Below are 11,934 nucleotides of genomic sequence, written 5' to 3' on the forward strand. Positions count from 1 at the left end.
ACTGCGTTCACAGTGAGGCTGTTTCCTCCTGCAGCACACTCACATTTATCTGTCAGGTCGACGGTAGAAATAATGAACAGTGTTCTTCCTGTTTCCACTTTAAATATTCAGCCCGTGTTTGCAGAAGCAGTCGTGCATCTAAATCTCCTCGGCGCCCCTCCGCTGCCCCGCTGTTATTACTGAACAGGTGGTGTGTCGAAGGTTCAGGGCTGCGTAGGAAATCTGTGCTCAGGTGGTCGGGTCGGCAGCAGCGCCAGATAAATCAGGCTTTATGGGAATGGAAAATAGCATTTTGGTTTTGAGCTCCAGTGGGTCGGGATAGTGGGTGAACTGGGCGGGAGGGGAGGTGACGGCGAGGCTCAGGATTTAGTGGAGGAACAAGAGAGAAATGGGTTTCTCTCCTCGAGCAGGAGACATTCGTCTTCATATCGTTTGCATGAGTTGCTCCAGAAAACAGGAACGTGGAGCAAATACAGGAGCAGAACCTCCAAACCTGCTGGTTCTGACCCAACGTATTCACACCGAGCGAATGTCTCTGCATCGACAGGTTCGTTATGACGACTCAGAGCCGTGTCTGATCGTTTACACTGAACGCTTCACCGCAATCAGCTGTTTATAAGATGAGACAGGAAGTAGAAAAGAAGAATGAAAGATATTTGTGCTTTTATTGTGAAATGCTGAGTAGAACGACAGCGTCGGACATGTTGGGTCGATTTTGTTTTCAGAGATCCTTTATTGATTGTTTTGGGGGGAGGGTTCACTCTGGACGGATTTGAGAAGCTGAACTTTGTTGTTGTTGTTGAGCTGTGAAGTGAACAGCTGATAACTGTCAGACGCTCCCGCAGGTCGTCGTCCACATCACGGATGAGAACGACTGCACGCCAGAGTTCCTCCACTCCATCTACACCAGAGACAACATACCTGAGAGCATCGCACCTGGATCCTCCCTGCTGCAAGGTGACACACACACACACACACACACACACACACACACACACACACACACACACACACACACGTACTGTTTGTACCTACAGGTGTGATGTTCTGGTGTTGTGTTCGCTGACGGAGGGCAAATACTTAACCAGGACTACAGGAAGCCACACATCAGCCTCTGTGTGTGTGTGTGTGTGCGTGCGTGTGTGTGTGCGTGCGTGTGTGTGTGTGTGCGTGTGTGTGTGTGCGTGTGTGTGTGTGCGTGTGTGTGTGTGTGTGTCACAGCCATCTGTCGTAGCTGCTGGTGACTGGTTGAGATCAAACAGTTCGACTTCAGCGAGGCTTTGCTCTTATTAGGCAGACCGCCAGCAACACACACACACACACACACACACACACACACACACACACACACTCATACATACATTCAACAGTGTACAGACTAATGTATTTATAAAATTCTCCTCTCTGTTCTCTCTTCATCTCTGTCCTCCCTCCTCTTCCTCTTCTTCTTCTTCCTCTTCCTCAGTTCTGGCCCGTGACTGTGACTCAGGCGTGAACTCGGAGCTCTCTTACTTCGTCCACGGCGGCGACTTCGACATCACATCAGGGGGCGTGGTCAGCCCCGCCCGTCGCCTGGACTACGAGCGACCCAATCACATCTACGAGTTCGTGGTGGTCGCCGTGGATGCAGGGACGCCGCCCCGGACAGGCACCGCCTCCGTCCGCATCCGAGTTTCCAACAGCAACGACGAGGCGCCCGTCTTCTCACAGAGCGTGTAGGAACACTTCTTTACTTCTTTACTTCTTTACTTCTGTCTCTCCAACCTGTCGTCATCTTCTGGAGTTTGAATGTAACTTTAACATGTTAACGAACATCAGCAGCATCATCAGTCTCTCTCTCTCTGTCTGTGTCTCTCGCCCACAGTCGGTCTGCTAATTAACTTGTTTTCAATTCAGGATCTATTTTTAATCCCAGTGTTTCTTCTCCATCTGTTTTCACGGCGCCGTCACCTCTCCTGTCGCTGCTCTGTCTGCCTCCTTCACACCTTCGTACTTCTCTTCAGCATGTGTGACATCACCGTCTCTTTGTTCCTCCTTCATTTTATCTATTTGTCTTGGATTAAATCTCTCTCCATTTCTCTCTCTATTTGTTCCCTCAGCTATAAGACCTTTCTAAGTGAGGATGCTGGTCCAGACACGCTGGTCGCCATCGTTCACGCCAACGACCCGGACGGAGACGCCGTTTCTTACGCCATCACTGGCGGCAATGAGGACAGCAACTTCCTGCTGGACAACCAGAAGGGTGAGGAAGAAAACATGGATGTATTTAATATAAACACGATCGATGAGGGTCTCACCTGGTATAAACATAAACTTCAACAAAATACGACAAACAGACACTTTTTACAAGGAAAATAACAACTAATATTTAAACTTTTAATGCTGAATTTACAAGAAAGTCCAAATAATTAAGAATTTATCGTAGACAGAGTTTCTCAGAGTTTATAAAGTGTCTCCAGCTCAACAACTCACTAAACTGACACATTTGTTAAGGGAGTCTGGGGACTTTCTCCACGGGGACAAAGAAGTAGCCTATATTGTTACTGTTTAGTGTCTTTGTAACATGTGACATGTTTAGATCAATAACATGTTTCTTCTTTCATAAATGGAGTGTAAATGGTGAAATCAGTGTAAACAGTGTGTTCAAACAGCTGATCAATGTTGGCAGGTAAGACTTTAGCACTTTAGACACAGAAGCAGACAGGCTGGTACAGACATGCTGCCACAAACTGACACTTTTTACAAGGAGACAAACAACTTCAGCTGAAAGATTTAATGCTGAATTTACAACAAGGACACAGTGAGTTACAATCTGTCACAGACACAGTTTCATAATGTTATAAAGTTTAACGCTACTCAACAACTCCTAAAATTAGCTGAATTGTTAAGGGAGTCTGGTGAAATTGTAGTTAATAGTTAGCTTCATGTATTACATTTAATGATGAATTTACAAGAAGGAAACAATGATTCAGACTTTGTCAAAGAAAATGTTTCATAATGTTTATAAAGTTTTTTAACTCAACAACTCCTAAAATCAGACGATTTGTTAAGGGAGTCTGGTGATTCGACAGTGTGTTCACAAACACAAACACGGGCAGGTTGAGAGAGCTTGTCGCCTCTAACGAGACAGAAACAGAGGAAGTATTATGTGTGTGTTGTTTGTTTAAGAGCACACACACACGCACACACACACTCACACAGTGAGTGTTACACACATGCTCATCCAGCTGCGCTCAGATCACAAACACACAGAGTACACTGGTTGTTGCTGTGGTAACGGGTATTTGGGGATAAAGATTGGTAGCTTTTAACAAGGCCAGTGAACCCCCTGGAACACACACGCACACACACACGCACACACACACACACACGCACACACACACACACATAAATAAAAAATAACAAAAACATGAATACACACATTTAAAATCACGACAGCACACACCAACTGTTTTCATCTATTCAGTGTGTGTGTGTGTGTGTGTGTGTGCGTGTGTGTGTGTGTGTGTGTCCCTAAGCCTCACTGTCACCTTATCACCCAGCATGCACTGCTCCACTGCTCTGCCACACACACACATATGCACCCATACACAAACAGATATAAACATGAACATTTGCACATAAATGATATATTAAGACCCTCCCGCTCTCTCTCTATTTTACTCACACACACACACACACACACACACACACACACACACACACACACACACACACACACACACTCACACACACACACGCAGCAGATGGCCTTTGGCTTGCTCGCCTGTTCTGCTTTGTCACTTCAAAGCGTTGTGAAGTATTTTCATGTAGATGTGTTCGCTCCCTCCCAGCCTGCATGTCTGCGTTCATGTTGCTACCAAAGCTGCTTATTTGTTTGTTTGTTTGTTTGTTTGTTTGCTTGTGTGCTGCTCTGTCATATTAATGAGAGCGTGATTGTTAGCGCAGAAGAAGAGATGTGGCCTTTGTTTTATACCTGAGCTGGAGTCTGGAGCTGATGCTGACGCAGCTTCACCTCCACATCAGCGACGTGACATCAAGTAAACGTGTTGAAGAGCCTCAGCAGCTCTCAGGTGTTTCTTCTTCTGTCCTCTTTATTTTCTATGAGCTGAAACATATTCTGAGTCGTCCTGGTCCTCCAGAGAGTCTGTCGACTGTAAACTTTGCAGAGCAGTTCGTCTCCTCTGGCAGCGGGAAACTCTTTAATGCCTGAGAGCACGAAAAAAGTTTGTATTTCAAAGAAATGAGCTGAAAGTGGAAAGAGTTATACAGACTTCTATTAACCGCAGGTCTGTTGTACTGAACATGTTTGTGTAGCTGCCAGGTTTGAAAAAATTAAGACGTCTGAACTTTTGTGTGTGTGTGTGTGTGTGTGTTCAGGCATCATCAAGCTGCGCAGGAGTCCTCCTCCGAGGCTCAGAGGGCCGCAGTACGTCCTCAACATCACCGCCACCGACGACAACGCGTCCGGCGGGCCGTATCCGCTCAGCAGCTCCGCCCAGGTCATCGTGGGAATCAACGACATCAACAACAACAAGCCGGTGTTCCAGGAGGTGACTGAACTCACAGAAACACGACTGGAACATGTGGAATAAAGGACTCATTTATTATTCCAGGAGTTAAGCACATTTAGTTAAAACAAGGTGCATTAAAGGTGCAGTATGTAAGAATCGTCTGTCGTCATAGTCCAACAGGCGGGCGGCAGCTACCGCTAACTGATGCTAATTGTAGCTGTTGTTAGCTAGTAAGCTCAGATAGCAATGCAGCTAGCGCACATGGGAGGTGTTGGTTATTATGATACAAGGTGGCTAACTGGTTAGCATGCTAACTTCAATAAATCTTACAAATTGCACCTTTAAAAGAGAAAACTGAGTTCTGGAGCACACTGATCTGATGGAGTTGCATCCTAAAACTAGACTGGCACTGAGTAGAGTGTATACCTCCACCAACAGTCCCCTTAAATCAGTCAGACCGAATCAAACATTTAAATCTGCTGGATCCAGAGTTTTAATATGGATCCACATCAAATTGTACTCAGTTTAATCTAACCTGATGTCACAGTAATAAAGATACTGAGAAAGAAGTTCTGGATCCACACCAGAAGTTAACGGGGTCTGACACGAATCCTGCATCCATCAAGTCAGAGGGGATAAATGTGCTTCTTCAGCAGTTTCTCCACTCGGTTCTGATCGTGCTCTTTGTGCTCTCAGTGTCAGAACTACAGTCTGAACGCGGTGGTTCTGGAGAACCAGCCTCCAGGGACGTTTGTCCTGCGTGTTCAAGCCCACGACGCCGACATGGGGGTCAACGGAGAGGTCAAATACGGCATCATGCACAGAGACGGCGTGTCCTCCGGCTTCGACATCGATCCCGACACAGGTGAGTGCTTGATCGCCGTACGCATGTAAACGTTGAGAGAGTTTATACCTGTTGCCGTGGTGACCTGGTCCCCCATCATCTGTCAGGTGTGATCACCACGACGGCGAGCTTCGACCGGGAGCGTCAGAGGGAGTTCACGCTGTCGGTGACGGCCACGGATCAGGCCGACGAGCCGCTCATCGGGATCTGTCAGATCACCGTCGTCATCGCGGACCAGAACGACAACGACCCCAAGTTTGAAAACAGCCGCTACCAGTGTGAGTCACTGCAGACATGACCACAACTACAGCTGATGTCACTGTGATGTCACTGTGATGTCACTGTGGCTACAGCTGAGAGTGTGTCAACAAGGCAGCGAGGGGGTTAAACGGGTTGTTTACCTCTGGAGTCGCTAACGCTAACATCAGTACACTGTCCAGAGCTGTGTGTGTGTGTGTGTGTGTGTGTGTGTGTGTGTGTGTGTGTGTGTGCGTGTGTGTGTGTGTGTGTGTGAGGGAACAGGTGAAACATGAAGGCTGTTTGTCGTCATCTATCAATCTGCATCCTCCTATTAATCCTGGAAAGCTTCTTAAGACTGATGAAACGCTCGCCGGCAGCGCCCCGCGGGTCCGTGTTTGTTTACTACGTGTGCAAATATGTGTTTTGATAAGCGTCGTGTCAGAAGTTCTCCTCGTCAGATTAGGGAGACGCACAGGGTGGCTCATTAACTATTTAACAGGCAGATTGAAATGTTTCTGGGACATGCATTCATTTACCAGCAGTGTGTGTGTGTGTGTGTGTGTGTGTGTGTGTGTGTGTGTGTGTGTGTGTTGGGCTGGAACAGAGCTCTGTTCAGCCTGTTAGCTTGTTGTTTATCTTGTGATATTTATGGACGCGCGTTAGAATCAATATTTTGGTTTAATATTCTGTAGAAAGTTTTCCTGTTTCTGCTTCACAGAAAAAATCATACAGGATAAAATTCAAGTCAGCGGGAATCATCATGAGTAAAACATCCACTTAGACAGGGTCAAGTTCCTGTTAGCTGTTAGCTGTTAGCTGTTGTTAGCTTTTCATATTTTCTTCATTCAGATCTCGACACCAACACCTGAGTCAGTGACTCCGCTGCTAACTGGGCTGGTCCTGGTCTTTGTTTCTCACGTTTTGTTTTGGTTTGTCCTCTCTGGGCTCCTGTAGAAACATGGCAGTGCAACATGGCCGGCTGGAAGTGTCCGTAAAAAACTGTAAGCCAGAAAAAACTTTTTGAAAATCTGTGACATCATCACCGTGTTAAGTGTAGGGGCCATCTTTGTACCCGGCTCTATTATCACGTCTATGAATCCTACAGAACAGATCTGTACAGTATTTTCAGCAGTTTTGTTTCCTGAGTTGGTGAACAACCAGACGCTGGCTGCGATCTTGTGAGCTTATGTAAGTTTCTGAGGAGTGTTGACTCAGTTTGTTTCCTGATGCATCTCCACCTTAAAGACGACCCGCTGTGTAATTTAGGAGCGCTGCGGCTCCTAAAGAGGTGTGACGGTCCACGTCATGACGATGTCGGTGTGTTTTCAAGGTGTTTCCCAGGTGTCCTCCTGTCAATCTAAACCCGCGGACAGTTTATAATCATATGGATGCTGTTATAATGTGTCGTGATTGAGATCCTGACCCACCAAACATCCTGGAAAGTGACAAAGTTATGTTTTTTTTATGTTTACATAATTACATAATCGTCATCAGTAAACAGACGCTGTCTGACTCACTTGCTGTTTTCTGGGGGAAAGTTAACTGAAGTCTCAGTCTGGAGGGCTGACGGTCGCCGTGACAACAGTAGCTTCAACAACACAAACACTTAGTGAGTTTAAGACGCTGTTTTCAGGCAGAAATGTGACGAAGACTCGGTAGGACAGACAGGAGGACAGACAGGAGGACAGACAGGAGGACAGACAGGAGGACAGACAGGAGGACAGACAGGAGGACAGACAGGAGGACAGACAGGAGGACGGACAGGAGGACGGACAGGAGGACAGACAGGAGGACAGACAGGAGGATAGACAGGAGGACGGACAGGAGGACAGACAGGAGGACGGACACTTCTCCACGTATATCTGCTGTATTTCTTTCCTCAGATAAGTTGCCAAAGACAGTTACAGCTGCTGTGTTACTTGTTACTTGTTTGGTCCTGTAACGTTGCACTCAGACGGCTGCAGGTGTGGGTCAGGTGGTGTTTCAGGTGTTCACCGTCACGTCTGACTCCTCATCGAAACATTTCCCTCAGCCGTATCCGGCCGCGCTCGACAGACTGTCTGTGGATGTTTCTCCAGACTTGGGAGATGTATTCAGGGTTTGTGATTTGTTTTTCTAAATTATGAATAAAGTTCTGCTTCCTGGAGAACTCGACTACATCTGGTATAAATAGACGTTAACATCATCACTGTGTGTTTATCTGCCACGTTCTCGTCAGGTTATGAATAATGTTGGATGATTAATAAGAGCTGAGACAAAACAACCGAAGCTTTAACAGAAACAACAACTGTCAATTGTTTTTTATATTTTGATTCAATTCTTCAGTTGTTTCTTTTAAATCTGCCGCAGGTCGTTCTTACACTCATCAGGATCGTCCACATTTATGAACCATAAACTCTTCACTCTTCTTCTCTGCTTCCTGTTTGTGGATGTAAACACTGCGAGGCCGTCGGATCTCATGTTTGTTCCTCGCCGTTGTTTCTCCGTGACGCTCATCAGACTCAGCAGGATCTGACGTGATTATTCAGATGAAATGTATCCAATGAGACCCACAAATGTCAGGAGGACTTTATTATTGACATAATGCTTAAAACGCAGTCTTACACAGAGGCCTCGTCTCCGCTGCTGGTTGTTTTTGTTGTCCGATCAGCGCTGACGCTCGGCGCAGTCAGCAGGATTGGAGGTTATATTCATACGTTTGGAAAAAAAAAAAAAAGAAATGCTTGTGTTGACTTTGCAGCGTGAGACCCAGAAATGACAAAATGAGGTGACACAGTGCTGACGCCTCACAACGCCGCGCTCACATTATTATAATATCTGCTTACCATCACAGAACCTGATTTCAACATGTGTGTGTGTGTGTGTTCAGTCAGTTTGAATGAAGCTCAGTGTGCCGGTTCAGGTGGAGCTGCTGCAGGTGCAGAAATCAATATTAGGGAGTTAATACATCGATTTATCAGCTGATAAAACACATTTTATGCAGCGATTCCTCAAATCAGACGCAACTGCTGTGTCTCAGTTCAGGTCTGCATCCTTCAGAGGAGCATTTGAAGGCTGTCCCAGTCTGAAGGCTCCTCCAGATGCTCCTTCTTCTCCCTGTTTTTGGAGGATGCACCGCTACGATCCTTCGTGGCCTCACATATCCCAAGATTCTTTGCGTGCCCGATAAAGAAGAAAGAAAGAGAGAAAATGGCGACGTCACGTGGCGTAGATCGTCACTTTTGCGGGCCTGGGCGGCAGAAATGGTGACGTAAGGTTAAAACATCTGGTGACACAACCAGGAAATGCTCCAAAGGCTAGGCCGTCACATTTAAAGGGATATTCCGGTGTAATTTAATCCATGGTCTAAATCACCGTGAAACTGTGTTAGACTCCCTCTCGAGAGATCAAGTTAGCAGACCGCTAATTTACGGAGTTTTATCAACCTCAGAAACGACCGCACGACAACAATACACTGCAGTAAATGGATCCAAATATAAACCGCCACCAAAAAGCCACAAATAATGCTCAGAACAGCACCAAACTTCAGCAACAGTACAAATAGGGTCTCAGCACATAGTCCGGGGCATCTAACCTCCGCTAGCTTAGCTGGATTTCTACTGAAAAGCTGACTAAATTTACCACTCTTCTGCAGCAGCTTCCTGTTGACGGGAAGTCCCGACGAGTCGATTACCGAGTGCAGTAGAGTTCCGCGGCTCATGGATGAAAATGTATGATTATGACTCCATGGAAAAGCAATCAAAGTTCATATGTGTCTTACCTGCCAGTTTATAACAGTTATTATCGAGAGCGGACAGGGAAAAGAACGGAATTCAGCATTTCTAACCGCACTCGGTAATCGTCGCGTCGGGACTTCCCCGACCCGGAAGCTGATGGAGGAGAGTTGAAATCTGTTTTTAGCTTCACAATAGAAATCCAGCTAAGCTAGCGGAGGTTAGATGCCCCGGACTATGTGCTGAGACCCTATTTGTACTGTTGCTGAAGTTTGGTGCTGTTCTGAGCATTATTTGTGGCTTTTTGGTGGCGGTTTATATTTGGATCCATTTACTGCAGTGTATTGTTGTCGTGCGGTCGGTTCTGAGGTTGATAAAACTCCGTAAATTAGCGGTCTGCTAACTTGATCTCTCGAGAGGGAGTCTAACACAGTTTCACAGTGTGTTAGACCATGGATTAAATTTACACCGGAATATCCCTTTAACAACGGCTGACGAGGTTAACAAGGTCTCTCTGAAGGACTCGCCTTCAAAGACCACAAAGACCGAGTCCTTCAGAGGACGCAGACCCTGAACTGAGACTCATCAGTGTGTATAATGGAAGCAGGATGTTTAACAGTTCAACAATAAACCTTATTGTCTAAAACAGTGAACTCGAACTTCTTTAATTATAAATGACCTCAAGCATCATTTTCATATCGGCCTGACAGTCCGTCTCTCCTCAGACTTCCTGCGGGAGGACACTCCGGTTGGAACCAGTTTCCTGCGAGCGGCGGCACACGATGACGACCAGGGCAGCAACGCCGCCATCGCCTACTCCCTGTCCAATCAGAAGCCAGCTTACCTGCACATCAACCCCAGTACGGGCTGGATTTACGTCAACCACCCCATCTCACAGGTCAGAGCCGTTGTGCTGTATGTTACCGTACTTGTTCGTCTGGACTTCTCAGACCGGTTCAGATAAAGACCGGTTCTAACTGCGACCAGCTCGCAGCTACACAATCACACAGGGAGGATGAGATTGTAAAAGGTTTTATATCCTGAATTTAAAAACAATAACTAGAAGATGAAGATGAACGGAGGTAGAAGTTGCGGCTCTTCACATGAAACATTAATGAAAGGTTGATGGAGCTGAAGAACAGGCTGATGTGCTGGTTTACATCCAGCTCATTAAATATGTCGTCTTGCTTTAAATATTCATCTGCTGGATGTAACTGCCGTCGTCACAGCGGCTGCTTCTAACCTGCTTTTCCTCTCCGACTGTCCTGAAAGCTGACGACTCAGTTTTTTAGGTAAAAACTCGAGCTGCTTTGCTCAGATTTGGCTTTTCGGTGCACTCGCTGAGTTTCTGGCAGCGGCTTCGCTCCTGTTTATTCTGTCTTTGTGGTTTCTGTTCTGGAAAATCAGGCTGAAGACTTTCTCCACATCATCTTTCTCCTGATTCAGCCGATTCAGGTTTTTGGCGAGAAAATCATCTAAATAAAAAGTTTCCCTGCAAACATTCGTCTCTCAGAAGGAAGAAAGAAGAAATCAACTGAGGAAAATGTTACTTTAAATACAAAATGATCTTCCAACAGAGCAGGAAAATATCACCAGGATGTTTTAAATCAAATCAAATCAAATTGATTTTAGTTATACAGCCAAAATTCAGCCGTTTATTTTTCTGATTATTGTGAATCTTTGTTTTTTAATGTGGTTGCCAAAAAATGTACTTTTAAAATGTGAGTCGAGTCAAACAGATTTGTCTGAATGTTTAACGACTGGTTGTGTCGTCGTCTTTGTCAAACTGCAAATCAGTTCTGAAGTCAGCTGTTCAACAGACGACTGCTGTGAATGATGCCGCCTCTTCTTCTTCTTCTTCTTCTTCTTCTTCTTCTTCTTCTGTGCCTGTCGTCTCCTCTCTGTTCTTCTTCTCTGCCACTCGCTGCCACTGATCTCTTAAACGACACTTCAGTCAATAATTCAGCAGAGGCACATCCTCCTCCTGCTTTATTCTGACTTTACTGAACAAACCAAATGATCTTCAGTGAAACTGTTTCTTTTTACTGACTGTACAAATGTTCAGCTGCTTCTCACAGCCGTCAAACAACCTCACATTTAATAATGTCAGACATGAAATGTACCAAAGATCCTCTGAGTCTAAACGTCCTGTTGGTTAAACGACCGCTGTGCTTCCCTGCAGACGTCCAGGATCAACCAGCAGATCGTGGCGTCGGACGGAGGGAACCGCAGCAGCTCCGTGGAGCTCACCGTCATCATCACCAACGTCCACAACCAGCCGCCGCACTGGGAGCAGCAGGAGTACTGGGTCACGGTGCCGGAGAACACCGTACGGGACGCCAAGATAGTCGTGAGTACCAACCAGGACGTGACTGTTTAGTTCAGTATTTAGTGATTCTTTGGAGCAGAGACGAGGTGATTTAATTTTTTTAGGAGATAGAATCTGAGACTCAAAGTTTAGTTTTATCAGCAGACGCTCCCCTCTCCCACAGAAAACAATGCTCCTTAAACGCCTCATCAGTTGCCCCGCCTTAGATTCCATGACTTTGTGACATCACACTACAACGCAGAGTCACACATTTGCAGAATTCATGCCGAGCGGCTAGTTTGGCTCATAAGAATG

The 11,934-nt window shown here is 46.0% G+C and overlaps 1 protein-coding gene across 1 annotated transcript in view; it reads left to right on the forward strand.

Annotated features, from left to right (window-relative positions):
- The window catches only part of LOC115578141 (neural-cadherin-like), a 14,051-nt gene extending 2,360 nt beyond the window's left edge, over positions 1-11,691 (forward strand). The window contains exons 2-9 of the mRNA XM_030410993.1: positions 846-957; positions 1,466-1,715; positions 2,100-2,242; positions 4,381-4,553; positions 5,211-5,379; positions 5,466-5,636; positions 10,037-10,209; positions 11,494-11,691. Of these exons, the coding sequence (XP_030266853.1) occupies positions 846-957; positions 1,466-1,715; positions 2,100-2,242; positions 4,381-4,553; positions 5,211-5,379; positions 5,466-5,636; positions 10,037-10,209; positions 11,494-11,691 (1,389 nt within the window). The remainder of the gene's footprint in view (positions 1-845; positions 958-1,465; positions 1,716-2,099; positions 2,243-4,380; positions 4,554-5,210; positions 5,380-5,465; positions 5,637-10,036; positions 10,210-11,493) is intronic.
- The last annotated feature ends 243 nt before the right edge of the window (positions 11,692-11,934 follow it).

The sequence above is a fragment of the Sparus aurata genome, unplaced genomic scaffold (assembly GCF_900880675.1).
Source record: "Sparus aurata unplaced genomic scaffold, fSpaAur1.1, whole genome shotgun sequence".
NCBI lineage: Eukaryota > Metazoa > Chordata > Actinopteri > Spariformes > Sparidae > Sparus > Sparus aurata.